Genomic DNA, 13,094 nt, shown 5'->3' on the forward strand with positions numbered 1-13,094 from the left:
AGCATATTTATGTTTCAATGAAATTGATTTAGTAGTTTTGAAGGTTTTCATGTCATAAAATTATATACATAGGCCTCTCTATACGAGAGATTATCTCTAAAGTAAAGACCGTTTCATTGTAAAAAAAAATTCTCAAAACATTATTTTTTTTTTTTGTCTTCAGTCATTTGACTGGTTTGATGCAGCTCTCCAAGATTCCCTATTTAGTGCTAGTCGTTTCATTTCAGTATACCCTCTACATCCTACATCCCTAACAATTTGTTTTACATATTCCAAACGTGGCCTGCCTACACAATTTTTTCATTCTACCTGTCCTTCCAATATTAAAGCGACTATTCCAGGATGCCTTAGTATGTGGCCTATAAGTCTATCTCTTCTTTTAACTATATTTTTCCGAATGCTTCTTTCTTCATCTATTTGTCGCAATACCTCTTCATTTGTCACTTTATCCACCCGTCTGATTTTTAACATTTTCCTATAGCACCGCATTTCAAAAGCTTCTAATCTTTTCTTCTCAGATACTCCGATCGTCCAAGTTTCACTTCCATATAAAGCGACACTCCAAACATATACTTTCAAAAATCTTTTCCTGACACTTAAATTAATTATAAATATTTTTTATTTCTTTTAAACTACATACCTTAAACTACTAGTCTATATAATCGCCACATAAATTAAGATATATATCGTACCGATACACCAGCTTCAATATACCCTCATCATATTCTTCTGCCGCCAGTCCATTTAGCCACTGATTAACAGTATTTTTTAGTTCATCGTCACTCGCGAATCGCTTTCCACTCAAAAGTTATTTCAATTTCCCAAACAAATGTTAATCATTAGTAGCAAATTCCAGACTATATGGTGGGTAATCGTAAATTTCCCATCCAAATGTTCTCAGTAAATCAAGTGTCGGATGCTTCCTTTCTTTTTCCTGTTTAGCCTCCGATAACTACCGTTTAGATAATACTTCAGAGGATGAGTGAGGATGATATGTATGAGTGTAAATGAAGTGTAGTCTTGTACATTCTCAATTCGACCGTTCCTGCGATGTGTGATTAATTGAAACCCGACCACCAAAGAACACCGGTATCCACGATCTAGTATTCAAATCCGTGTAAAAATAGCTGGCTTTACTAGGACTTGAACGCTGTAACTCTCGACTTCCAAATCAGCTGATTTGGAAAGACGCGTTCACTACTATACCAACCGGTGGGTTAAAGTGTCGGATCCGCAACGTGTGGACGTGCATTTTCGTGCAGCAGGACGACGCCGTCGGTCAGCTGCCCTCGTCGCCGATTTTGAATTTCGCGCCGTAACTTTCATAGAGTTTCCCAGTAGGTTTCTGCAACTGTAGTCGTTCCACGCCGCGTGAAATCAATTAGCAGTATGCCAAACCGATCCCAAAAGACTGTGACCAGCGATTTGCGTCCAAATGGCTGTGGCTTGGTCTTTGTCGGTGATTTAGGATGACGCCATTCACTTGACTGCCGTGTATTACGAAATCCGTTTTTCATCGGCGGTAACGATTGAATTAAGGAACGCATCACCTTTTTCTGTGGAACGCATAAAAAATTTCAAAGCAGATCCCGTTCGGATTTTTTTGTGACGTTCCGTTAAGGCGTGCACAAACCTTTCTGAAGCCTAAACGATCGTGATTAATGCGAGCGACAACAGCTCTTGAAATATCAGGAAAAGAAGGGCCAGGTCGGATATCATTGAGCGACGAACATTTCTGATTTTATTATTGACGCGTTTGAACAAGTCCTCGGTGATTACCGAAAGCCCCCCCCCCAAACGTTCTTCATCGTGCACATTATTTCTGTTATTTCTAAACCTTTTACTCCATTTTCGGAAGTTTCTTTCATTCATTACATTATCATTGTACATAGCAACCAACTGCCTATGAATTTCAGCCGGCTTAACGTTTTGACGGTTTAAAAAACTTATGACCCCACGTATTTCACAGTCGACGGCAACATGATCTTCCTATTCATTTTATAACGTAATAACTCATACGAAATCAAAAATACTACAACGCGACAAGTTACAGACAGCAATGCAGTACGTAAATTACTAACGTGGCAATGAACGATACAGGTTCTCCAACCTTAAGGAGAGAAATTTCCCAGCGGTCTTTACTTTAGAGATATCTCTCGTATGTAAGGAATCTACATTATAATTGAATAGTATTTTCGTACGCCTCATACCTCAAAACGTAAAGAAAATTCATTTCCACCCTCTCCACCAATCAAAACGTGCGACCGAACGTAATACCGTACTTTTCTTTGAAAAGTCGATTAAAACACGTGACCGAAAGTTTACAAATCATGCTTGTCTAGTCTATGGTCATAATGAACGATTGAAAATGAAACAAGTAATTTAGTATAGTTAAACTAAACTGCAACCAAAAATATCGTAACTGTAATAATGCTTCCAGAATAAGAAGCGACAAAAATCTAGAAGAAATAGGCTTTCTTTCTAGAAAGAATTTATAGCAAAGCGTAGAAGGTGCGGTCAACAGAAATAATTATACTTGACCAAACAAAACAGCGGTTCGGCTACAGTTAATACAAGTCAGGTCCTAGGCTCAGACATATAAATTCTGCCGAGGAACAAAGAGTTATTCATTTTATTTTCCATTCGGTGTCTGATAAATGGGAGGACAATGAGTAGGAGCATTGTGAGTGAGTGTGTGGTTACAAATTAGCGAAGACTGTCCCAGTTTTTGACAGTGGTTAAGAACGGGAAGCTGCTCGCTAAGTTCTTTGTGAACAGGGGGTAAAAAAACATTATTCATTTACAAAAGTGTAACCTATTTTCTTTTTGTAAAGATTAAAAGTAATTAATTCTTACATAAAGTGAATTGCTGATTTTGTAATTGTTTACTTACTATTTTCAATTCTGTGTTGGTTTCTATTAGTTATTGTAAACTTTCTACTAAAATCGGAGATGCTCTTTTTTATTTTTATTTGATCTATTTTGTATATTATTTGTATAATATAATTGTAATCTATTTGTATCTATTTTGTATAAGTTATTTGAAAATAAATAAATTATATTTTTATGAACTGAATACGTATGGTGTCTCTAAATATCTTTGTCGAACTGCGAACAAGCGAAAATATGATCCAAAAAAATTACGATGAAATTATAAACCGTACGGTAAGAGTCGCAGATATCATTTCTTCCGCTCAAAAAATAAAAATTTTTGTAATATATATATAAAACTGTTTTTAACAAAACTATACTGATATCAAAAATGGTAAGACACTACATTTCTATTACAAATTTCTATTAAATATTAGAAAATACAATTCTTATGATTAATCGTTTAATAAATGAAATCGGGCCGGTAAAAATTTTGTAACAAATTTTTATTATTTTTTGTTTATTATATGGAACGCTTAAACATTGTTTATTATCTATTGTCTATTACATATATTTTTTTTAAAGAAAATTCTAAATTAATAACAAATTTTGATAATAGAAATGTAGTGTCTTACCGTTTTTGATATCAGTATCGTTCTGTTAAAAACAGTTTTATATTACAGAAATTTTTGTTTTTTGAGCGGAAGAAACGACATCTGCGAGAATCTTAGCGTATTGTTTCCAATTTCATTTTAACTGTTTTGGGTATCACTGCGTTTGTTAGATTATCATTTTTTTTTTATGAATCACTGGTTGTTATCTTATGGATTTGTTATTAAAATTTATTGCCTTAGAACAAACAAATTGAATTTCAAGGGAAATTATTTTTGTCGATAGTCATATCATTCACTTCATAACATATTTTTCCTTTTTAATAAAACTAGTATAATCTCTTGTAAACTATACTCTTAATTTTTTTTTAATTAAGTGATGGGAATTACAAAAAATTGTTTCATCTTCAGTACTTTCATTTAAATGAGAGCATTTATTATTAAAACAAGGTGTAGTATATTTTCTTTTAAATTTTTTTATTTTAAGTACATTATCATGCTTTGTATGCTACCTACTAGCGGTGCGATTCGTAAAGGTACATTAATAAAATGAATAAAATATTCGAGTCCCGCGATTCAACAAATGGAAAAAAAACGTTATCTAACAAGATTCGATGTATTTTTTGAAAGTATTCTTTATTACAAATAACTGCACTGACACGTAATGCTATTTTATTTTTTTCTCATTTTCATTTCACTGTTAGGTTAGGTCACGATTAGAACTGTAAACGTAGTTCGTTGACTACGTCACCTCTTACCGACGAAGTTCTAACGAACTCCGTGATATTTACAAATTAATAAATCAAACCTTAAAAAAAACAACAGAGAAAATTTACTAATGAGAAATAGATACGTTTTGGTATTGTAAAATTCATAAATTACAATAAAAAAAAAAAAAAATAAATCTACGAATATTATTTATCACGACGGTAATGATTGTAGATAACTTTCTTTTTCCTGTTTAGCCTCTGGTAACTACCGTTTAGATAATACTTCAGAGAATGAATGAGAATAATATGTATGAGTGTAAATGAAGTGTAGTCTTATACATTCTCAGTTCGACCATTCCTGAGATGTGTGGTTAATTGAAACCGAACCACCAAAGAACACCGGTATCCACGATCTAGTATTCAAATCCGTGTAAAAATAACTGGCTTTACTAGGACTTGAACGCTGGAACTCTCGGCTTCCAAATCAGCAGATTTGGGAAGACGCGTTCACCACTAGACCAACACCGTGGGTTTGTAGACAACTTAACATTCAATAAAATCACAAGTAAAAATAATTTAAAATTTTCACAATATTCTATATTTCCGCCAATATAATCATAATTGATTTGAGTATTATTTTCGACCCTTCCGAGCATTGTTATTTTAACATTCGTAGGTGACGCGTTTCGGAATTTCTCCATTCTCAAAACTACTTTTAGAACTGGGTCTTCCTAAGTCGGGTTCCTCGAATGAATAGCAATGTTAAACTACTCTCTGGTGTATTTAAACATGTGTATGTTTAAATACACATCATTACTCTTAGAAAAATCAAATTTTTAATAATACTATTTTTATTTATAACCGTTAACTTACGTCACTTTCATAATAAAAAGTGATACAGGTTAGTATAAAATAACAAAAATTAATAGTTATTTTTGTAGGAAATAGTGTATCGATGTATTGAAAAAAACTTTTTTTATCATAATTTGAGCGGGAATAACATCTATTAAGAATTAAAGTAGATAAGATGAGAATGAGAAAAAAGCAAATTATTTGCAAACCTGTTCACGTATATAAATAGTTCTATTTTATCTATTCTGTTTTATTTAAAAAAAAAAAAAAAAAAAAAACTATGGACTGAAAAGTTATATTAATACATTAATAAAACGATTATTGCCACCGATGTCAGTACGTGATATGTATATAAAAGTCAGTTGGCGCCTTTTCTTTATTTTATCTCATCCCTATCTACAATAATTTTCAACCGAAATGATAAAAAGGGATGAGGTTGAACTAAAGAAGTTTTATATCCTTAAAAAAAAAATATATATATATATAGATGTGGAAGAAGTTAAAAAAAAAGATAATAAATGGAAAATGATTGGTGGAAGGGAAAAAATAAAATTGAGTAATACGATAAAAAAAAAGAAAAGAAAGAGAGGAAACAAGTTTCCCCTCTGTAGTTTACATAATTGTAAAAAAAAACCTGACTATAAATTATAAAAAGTTGATAAACAGTGGCCTGCTGATGATCTTTCACGATATTTTTAGAAAGTTTAATAATTCAATTTAATTCTAGTTACATATATTTTTTTTTTAATTAAACTTTTAATTTATTTTCATTTAAATATTGGCAGACCTATAAAAAAAGTGGCTTTTAAAAGTAATATAAAAATTGAAAAAGTATCTTCATAAATAGTAGGTTTTTGAACAATAGACCTCCACCATTTTCTACTAAATTTTCTAATAATCTAAACTCCACGAGTACATAAAAACTAAATTAATAAAGTGAAAATTAAAGTAAAGAAAAAAAATAAGATTTTCGGTATTTATTAACTGTTATTATAGCCGGTGTCAAAAATAATCTTGCTGAATTTTATCGACATCACTACGACTATATAGTAGGAACTCCCACTAAATCCCCCTGGTATTTTTTACTTTTCCTGTTATACAGTTATAAATAACAATTGAGCGCAACCCGTAAAGAATTCTATCAAACGTGGAAATCAATATACCGAGTGTCCCACAAAGAAACGGATAAACTTTCAGGACATGTTCAACTGGTGAAAATAATGAAAAAAGTACATATAAACATAGGACTGGAAACGCTTTATTTTAGTGTTACGGGTAAGAGAAACGATTTCGCTCGGATTTCAGCTCTTCTAATAAAAAGAAGCCTTACTGCAATTTTTGCAAGCCAAATTAAAGACTAAAGTTACCGGTTTCTTATGTAATTTGAACTGGAAAAAAGGATACAACAGGTCCCAAAACTGTAACCGCAGTAGTTTTTAAGATATCTGACGTAAAATATAAAACTCGGTGATGAAAAACATACTTTTTTTAGGTTTGTATTACAAATAGCTTTGTTAAATCTATATAAATAAAAATGTAAATGTTTGTTTGTTAATAATCTAAAATTTCCAAAAGTTCTTCACCGATCGCTTTGAAATTTCGTACAACGTTGCATTCGAATACGCGTGTGTTTTTATTCCTAATATGTCATACCAGTGACAGGTAAAACATGTTTTTTTTGAAAACCAGCGCTACCTGTTGAACGTAAAAACAACTTACGTTATACTAAATATTTTACGATTCCATTTCAATGTTTCCCATATGTATGTCCGTTATAGACTAAAAAACTACAGGACCGATTTACGCGCGGGGATAAAGAGAGAAAAGGAAAAATTAAAAAAGGGAAATAAAGAAGAAGGTAAAAAGGGGAAAAGGAAAACGAGAAAAGGAAATGGAAAGGGGAAAGGAGAAAAAATAAAAATGGAAAGATGACGTGGAAAAGGGAAATGGGGGAAGTAAATAGAAAGGTGGAGGAAAAGTAAAAATGGGAGAAAAGTAAATACGTTAAAAATGAAAATGGGAAAAGGGGGAAAATGGAAAAGGGAAAAAATGAAAGGGGGAAAGTGAAAAGGGAGAAAGGGTAAAATGGAAACGTTAAATTTTGTAAAATTCCTTAACGTTCATTTAGTTATTGTTTTATCAAACTTTCAATGTGTTCATTTAATCTATTTATATATATATATATATATATATATATAGATCAAATGTAATATAGTATATTTATATATATATGTTTACGCCAATGCGTAAAGCAGTTTTAAGTTAATTTCAACTGGTTTGGTATTTGACTTATTTTCATCTAAAATTTAACAGTATTTGGATGTAATGATTATTTTAATTATAAATAAGAAATTTTTTCATACACTGAAATTTATGCTTTCCATTCAACGTGCATATAAATATATGCTCAGCTGATTTTTATTTATGACTTTTGTATTGATTATTTATTAAGATTTAACTCTGTATTATTTCATGTTTATAATGTTTAAAAAAATAAAACGTATACATGTTGCATTCACTCGGCTCCTGATGATTCACTCGGCTCCTTTCGGATGCACTCGGGTTCTATCGACATCACTCGGCTCTTTACAGTTCACTCGGCTTCATCTAACACCAGAGATTCCCAAACTTATTTTTCTCATAGACCACTTTAAAAATTTTGCTGATTCCGGTGGCCCCCTGCAGATACATTTCTACCATATTTCCAGTCGACGAAAAATGTGAAGATTAGATCTAACTATGAAAATTTGCGTTACGGCTGAGTTCCACGAACTAACAGCTTCCGAAAAAAAAAGTGAGAATTGATCGGTTAATTTTTGATCGACTGTGCTGTGATTGGATGTCAAAAAAGTAAAGTTGGCCGATCAAAAAATATGCTTCCATCCAACTTTACAGTTTTGACATCTACTCACAGCACAAGAAAGCAATCGATTCTCACTTATTTTATTTAGAAAACTTCCCATTCAGAGTGGTAAAAAGCAAAAGAAAAATAGTATATTTTTTTTGTGTTGCATTTATTCAAATATGTAATCATTACCCTATTAATTATTATTGTTATCATAGTGCAATGAAATATAATTAAAATTAAACATTAATAACGTAATGTAACTTCTACAATGACAATCACAAAATAGTTAAAATTTTAATGAGAGGGATGTACTTGGATTGACAGCAAATTATCAATACTTGGCTTCAGTTTTGTTATGAATAAGCGCAAATCTCCCCGTTCAAAAACCAAATTTTTGATAAAATACGCTATTATAAAATAAAACTATTTGTATCATATTTTTCATATCATAGCCCTCGTGCCTATTGTCATCCGTCTAATCGTCATCCGAAGAATTAATGGAACTAAATTAATCGAATTATACAGAGTTATCTTAAAAGAATCGTGCGGTTTCAGTAATTCATAGAAAGATTGTAGGGAAATTTCTAGATGTTATATTGGTATTAAAACTGCGCCACGCTTTTATTTAACTAAACAATTTCATTACTTTTAATTTTAACATTTAATAATTATTAAATTTATTTATTTGATGTTTATATAATTTATTTTTTACTTTTCAGTGCATTTTTATATTTGTTAATATATTATATTTTTTTGTTTAAAATTCTCAATTTAATTTAATTCTTATTTTTTACTTTTTAGAGGGTTTTTTAATTTGTTTCCTTTTTTTTATTAATGTTAATAATATTAGTTAAATAAAATTTTTTTTTTTAAATAATTTTTTATATGTAATCGAATATATTTTTGTTTTTTTGTATTTTTTTTTAACGTGTATATACGTGATATAATTTACATAAGCTTCCAACAAAAATGTAACGATATCTGGAGGTCCCGGGTTTGAATCCCGCTCCCGCATGGGATTTTCACACGCAAATAAATCGCCATTTCATCTCATCTTCTGAAGCAAATACCTAAAAATGGTTCCAGACGCTAAAAAAAAAGTTGTAAAATATGATACAAAGACGATTTATTGTTGAACTGCTCACCCACTCGCCTTATAATATGGATATTTTAAAACTTAAATCCTCTCTTACAATTAAATAAATACAGTTGTAACCGAACATTCACTTCGGAACAACGGTTATTAAATTTTAAACAAATAAATATTTTAATTTTTTAAGACAAAAGAATCTTACATCTATACATTGTTATGAATCAAAACTCTAAATTAAATTTATCGTAACTAATTTTAAAATACCTCTAGACGGCGCTTGTTTCAAAGGAAGAAGGCTATCGCTAATATAGGAAGCGGTTGATTCTGGAGGTAAAACTATATGATGTCGTACTCCAACGCCGCTTCCCTTCAGTACAGCTTCGATTCTCAAAGCTAATCTTGGCCACCAACCTAATTCTGGAAAAAAAAGAAAAGGTAAATTTTAATACTAAAAAAGTTAGTAAGCTTTTATTTAATTTAATATATAAGTCGGTGTTTATAAGAAGGAACGTCTTTATTTTAGCTTCGAACGCGTTAAGCCATCGCAAGAAAATACGTTGCTTACCAGTAGTATCAATTACTTCAATTTATTTTACGAAAAGCGGCTGAAATGAAACGCACACCGGAACGTGACGGGAGAACAAAAATTAACCGAAAAGCAATAGGTGCTGTTATCTTGTAATACCTCTAGTGCTGTTTTCATTCCACTAATACTAACATTCCAAAATTCGTCAATTCGTGCCCTTTAATTACTTCGTTGTACGAAGTAAAGGAAGTATTGTGATCGCGAAAAATTTCAGTTTTCAAATTTCAACGGAAATATCCATTTTGACCATCCCTGAATCCATTTTGACTAGTTTCGGGGTTACGTCAGTACGTACGTATAATTTTTGCTTAACTCAAAAACGATTAGCCGTATGATGTTGAAATTTAGGACTGTTGTAACATCTAATTGTGCACCTCCGCCCCCCCCCTTTTGATTTCAATCGACTGGACCAAAAGTCAAAAAACCCCAAAATCCAAACAATTTGGATTGTGGGCTTCTTCTAAACTGCAGCAATCATTGAGGGCTTTTCAATGATATATTATAAGCTGTACTTATTTTCATTGGTTCCAGAGTTACAGTCAAATAAAATTTTAATTAATGAAATATTTGGATCCTAGGGAAGACACATCGGTTCGAATTCAACTTCATCTCCTGTTTTTTTTTTTTTTTTTACTTTTTTTCATTTAAATATATTGATTTATTAATTATTAACCTCTGATTGTAAAAAAAATTACAATAAATAACAATTCATTAACAATAAAAAAAAAATGAAAAAAATATCAGAAAATATTAATGAAATAAAATTTGACGTACTTTTCATTAAAAAAAAAAAAAAAAAAAAAATGTATTTATGTAATATAATAAGAGTAAAAGGAAGTCATGTGGTGTACACATCAAATTTTTTTATATCGATCGACGTCCCTATGAAGTACAGTACGCTTGCTAAGTCTAAACAACGTGTAGCCATAACATTTTTACAGAGAACAAAGTGAACGCTAGCGATATAAAAAAATCGATAAAAAATCAGTAAAAAAAGAAATATATAATAAGCCGATAAAAAATGAACGCTAGCGAAAGAAAATCTAAAATCCGAGATCGATCGCAATACTGTGAGTAGATATATAATAAAATTTTTTCCATCAGACGTTGGTAAAAATAATATCGACGTTGAAACTCGCGGTGATTTAACAGTTTCTATAACCAATAAGAAGGATCAAAAAGCGGTAGAAATATTTCCTTTTTGGCGCTGCTAAAACATCTCAGGAAACGCGTGACGCTGACGATTTAGGAAATGAGTCTTAGGCGTAAAATAAAATTTTATATCGTTTCCTGTTAGAAAGCTTTTTGATAAATCAGAAGTCTTATAATTACAATTCATTAACTTTACAATTAGTGGATTAGTTTGTTATTTATTTAAAAATAAATTTTAATCTCTTTGCTGTAATTACGATTTTTATCCTGCCGAAAGTATTATTTTTATAAATCTGCATATTTTTTAACGGTCATTATAAGACAAACATTATACTTGAAATTAACATTTAATTTTAATATTAATAAATTTAATTGCCAGTAATCTTATATATATATATATATATATATATATACAGTGTCCCATATAAAACGCAACCCAACCTTACATTGGTAGGTATTGAAATAATAAGAAGGCATGTGTAAATGTAAATGTAATTTTTATTATTACCATCCATTACCTTACATTTAGAGAAAATGTTGGAAGTGGGCGCCATCTTCTTGAATACAAACTTCAATTCTTTTTACAGCGTTCCTTGCAACTTTTTTCAAAGTTTGTGACTGGATATTTAATACAGCTTGTTCAATATTGACTTTCAATCGTTCAAGTGTTCGTGGTTTGCCGATGTAGGCTTTTTCTCTGAGGTAAACCCGTAGAAAAAAATCTGCCGTAGTCAAATCTGGAGATCTTGGTGGCCACAAGCCACGACCGATAACACGATTACCAAAGAATTCCTCGACGAAATCAGAAGTTGAACCTGCGTAGTGCGATGTCGCACCGTCATGTTGTAGCGAGCAGTGTCTGTCTTCCTCTTCCAAGAGCGCAATGAGCCGAAATAAAATATCCTGATATCGTTCTGCATTAACGGTGTACTAGAAAAAAATAGGACCGATTATTTTCTTACGCGATATCGCGCACCACACGCCCAACTTCAGCGGGCGTAATTGTTTTTCGTGATAAACCTGGGGATTTTCTGCACTCCAAATTCTACTGTTTTGGTTGTTTACGTAGCCATGCTGTGAAAAATAACGAATCCATAACGTTAATCACGCAGAAATCGACGGAACCATTGACAATATTGTAGCCGTTTTTATTTGTCGGGCTCAAGAAGTCGATGAACCGTTTGAATGTGATAAGGACGTAATTGTAATCGTTTGGTCGCCCGATGAACAGTCGATTTAGACAAATTAATTTCAGCAAACAAACGTCTGATCGATTTATTTGGCGAGGCGAGTAATCGGTCTTTGATTACAGCGACTGTATCTCTATTCAACACTGACGCAGATCTTTTGTGTTCCTTGTTATTAACAGAACCGGTCTCTCTAAATTTTGCGACTAACCTTAATACTGATGTTTTGTTAGGAGCTGGTTTATCTGGGTACTTATGGCGAAACAAATCTTGCACTGCGACCGCTGATTTCGTACTGAAGAACGACTCGACAATGAAAACACGTTTATCTAACGAAAACACCATCTTTTCTGTAGCGATACACTGAACGTTATGATTGCATTGTTGTTACTATCGGTAGTGTTCTACTGCGTTGCCGCGATGTTCAGATGTTGGACGAGTCCATTTCAGTAACGAGTAGGGGAGTAAGCTTGACTTTTGAAATTTCATGGAGCAGTGATTGATGGGTTGCGTTTTATGTGGGACACGCTGTGTATAATGAATGTCTGTTTGTTTGTCTTGTACGCATTTCTATACCATTCATCGGATTGCGATGAAACTTTCGTGAGTTGTTGTGCGCACACCCGTGAAGGTTTCTGAATTAGTTTGGATCCGCTAGGTGGCGCGGAAGTCGAGATATTTCAAAAAATGATATATATGGTCCGATTTGGCTGATATTCAGGATATACAGAGTGTTTCTAATATAGTAGGCTGGCTATACTTTTTCGGATTCTACTTGTAAGACTAAACAAAAAATATCCTTAGGAGAAATTGCAATTTCTTCTTCGTTCTCCCTCTGCCCACCATTTTGTTATTTTTATATAAAAATTTATATCTCAATTTCGGATAGACGAATCACATTATTATTTGGTAAGCGTCTTGGTAATAAAGTTTTAAAATTATCAAAAAATCAGGAATTAAATACCTTTGCAAATTACAAAATGGTGACCATTTCTATTTTTTAATCCATTATATCTCCCTAAATATTAGTTTTATTAAAATTTATTTTATTGTCTAAAGCCTATTATTTTGAACACATTGACATTTTATTTTTTTTAAATCGGTTGACAAATAATCGAGTTACGGAATAAAATTGATTTAATTTTGTGTCTGTTTTCATGTCCACCACTTTACGTTCAATTCGA

At 31.7% G+C, this 13,094-nt stretch overlaps 1 protein-coding gene across 1 annotated transcript in view; it reads right to left on the bottom strand.

Annotated features, from left to right (window-relative positions):
- The window catches only part of LOC142332979 (retinal guanylyl cyclase 1), a 424,869-nt gene that overhangs the window by 117,930 nt on the left and 293,845 nt on the right, over positions 1-13,094 (bottom strand). The window contains exon 5 of the mRNA XM_075379736.1: positions 9,250-9,402. Within this exon, the coding sequence (XP_075235851.1) occupies positions 9,250-9,402 (153 nt within the window). The remainder of the gene's footprint in view (positions 1-9,249; positions 9,403-13,094) is intronic.

Source organism: Lycorma delicatula, chromosome 12, assembly GCF_047948215.1.
Source record: "Lycorma delicatula isolate Av1 chromosome 12, ASM4794821v1, whole genome shotgun sequence".
NCBI lineage: Eukaryota > Metazoa > Arthropoda > Insecta > Hemiptera > Fulgoridae > Lycorma > Lycorma delicatula.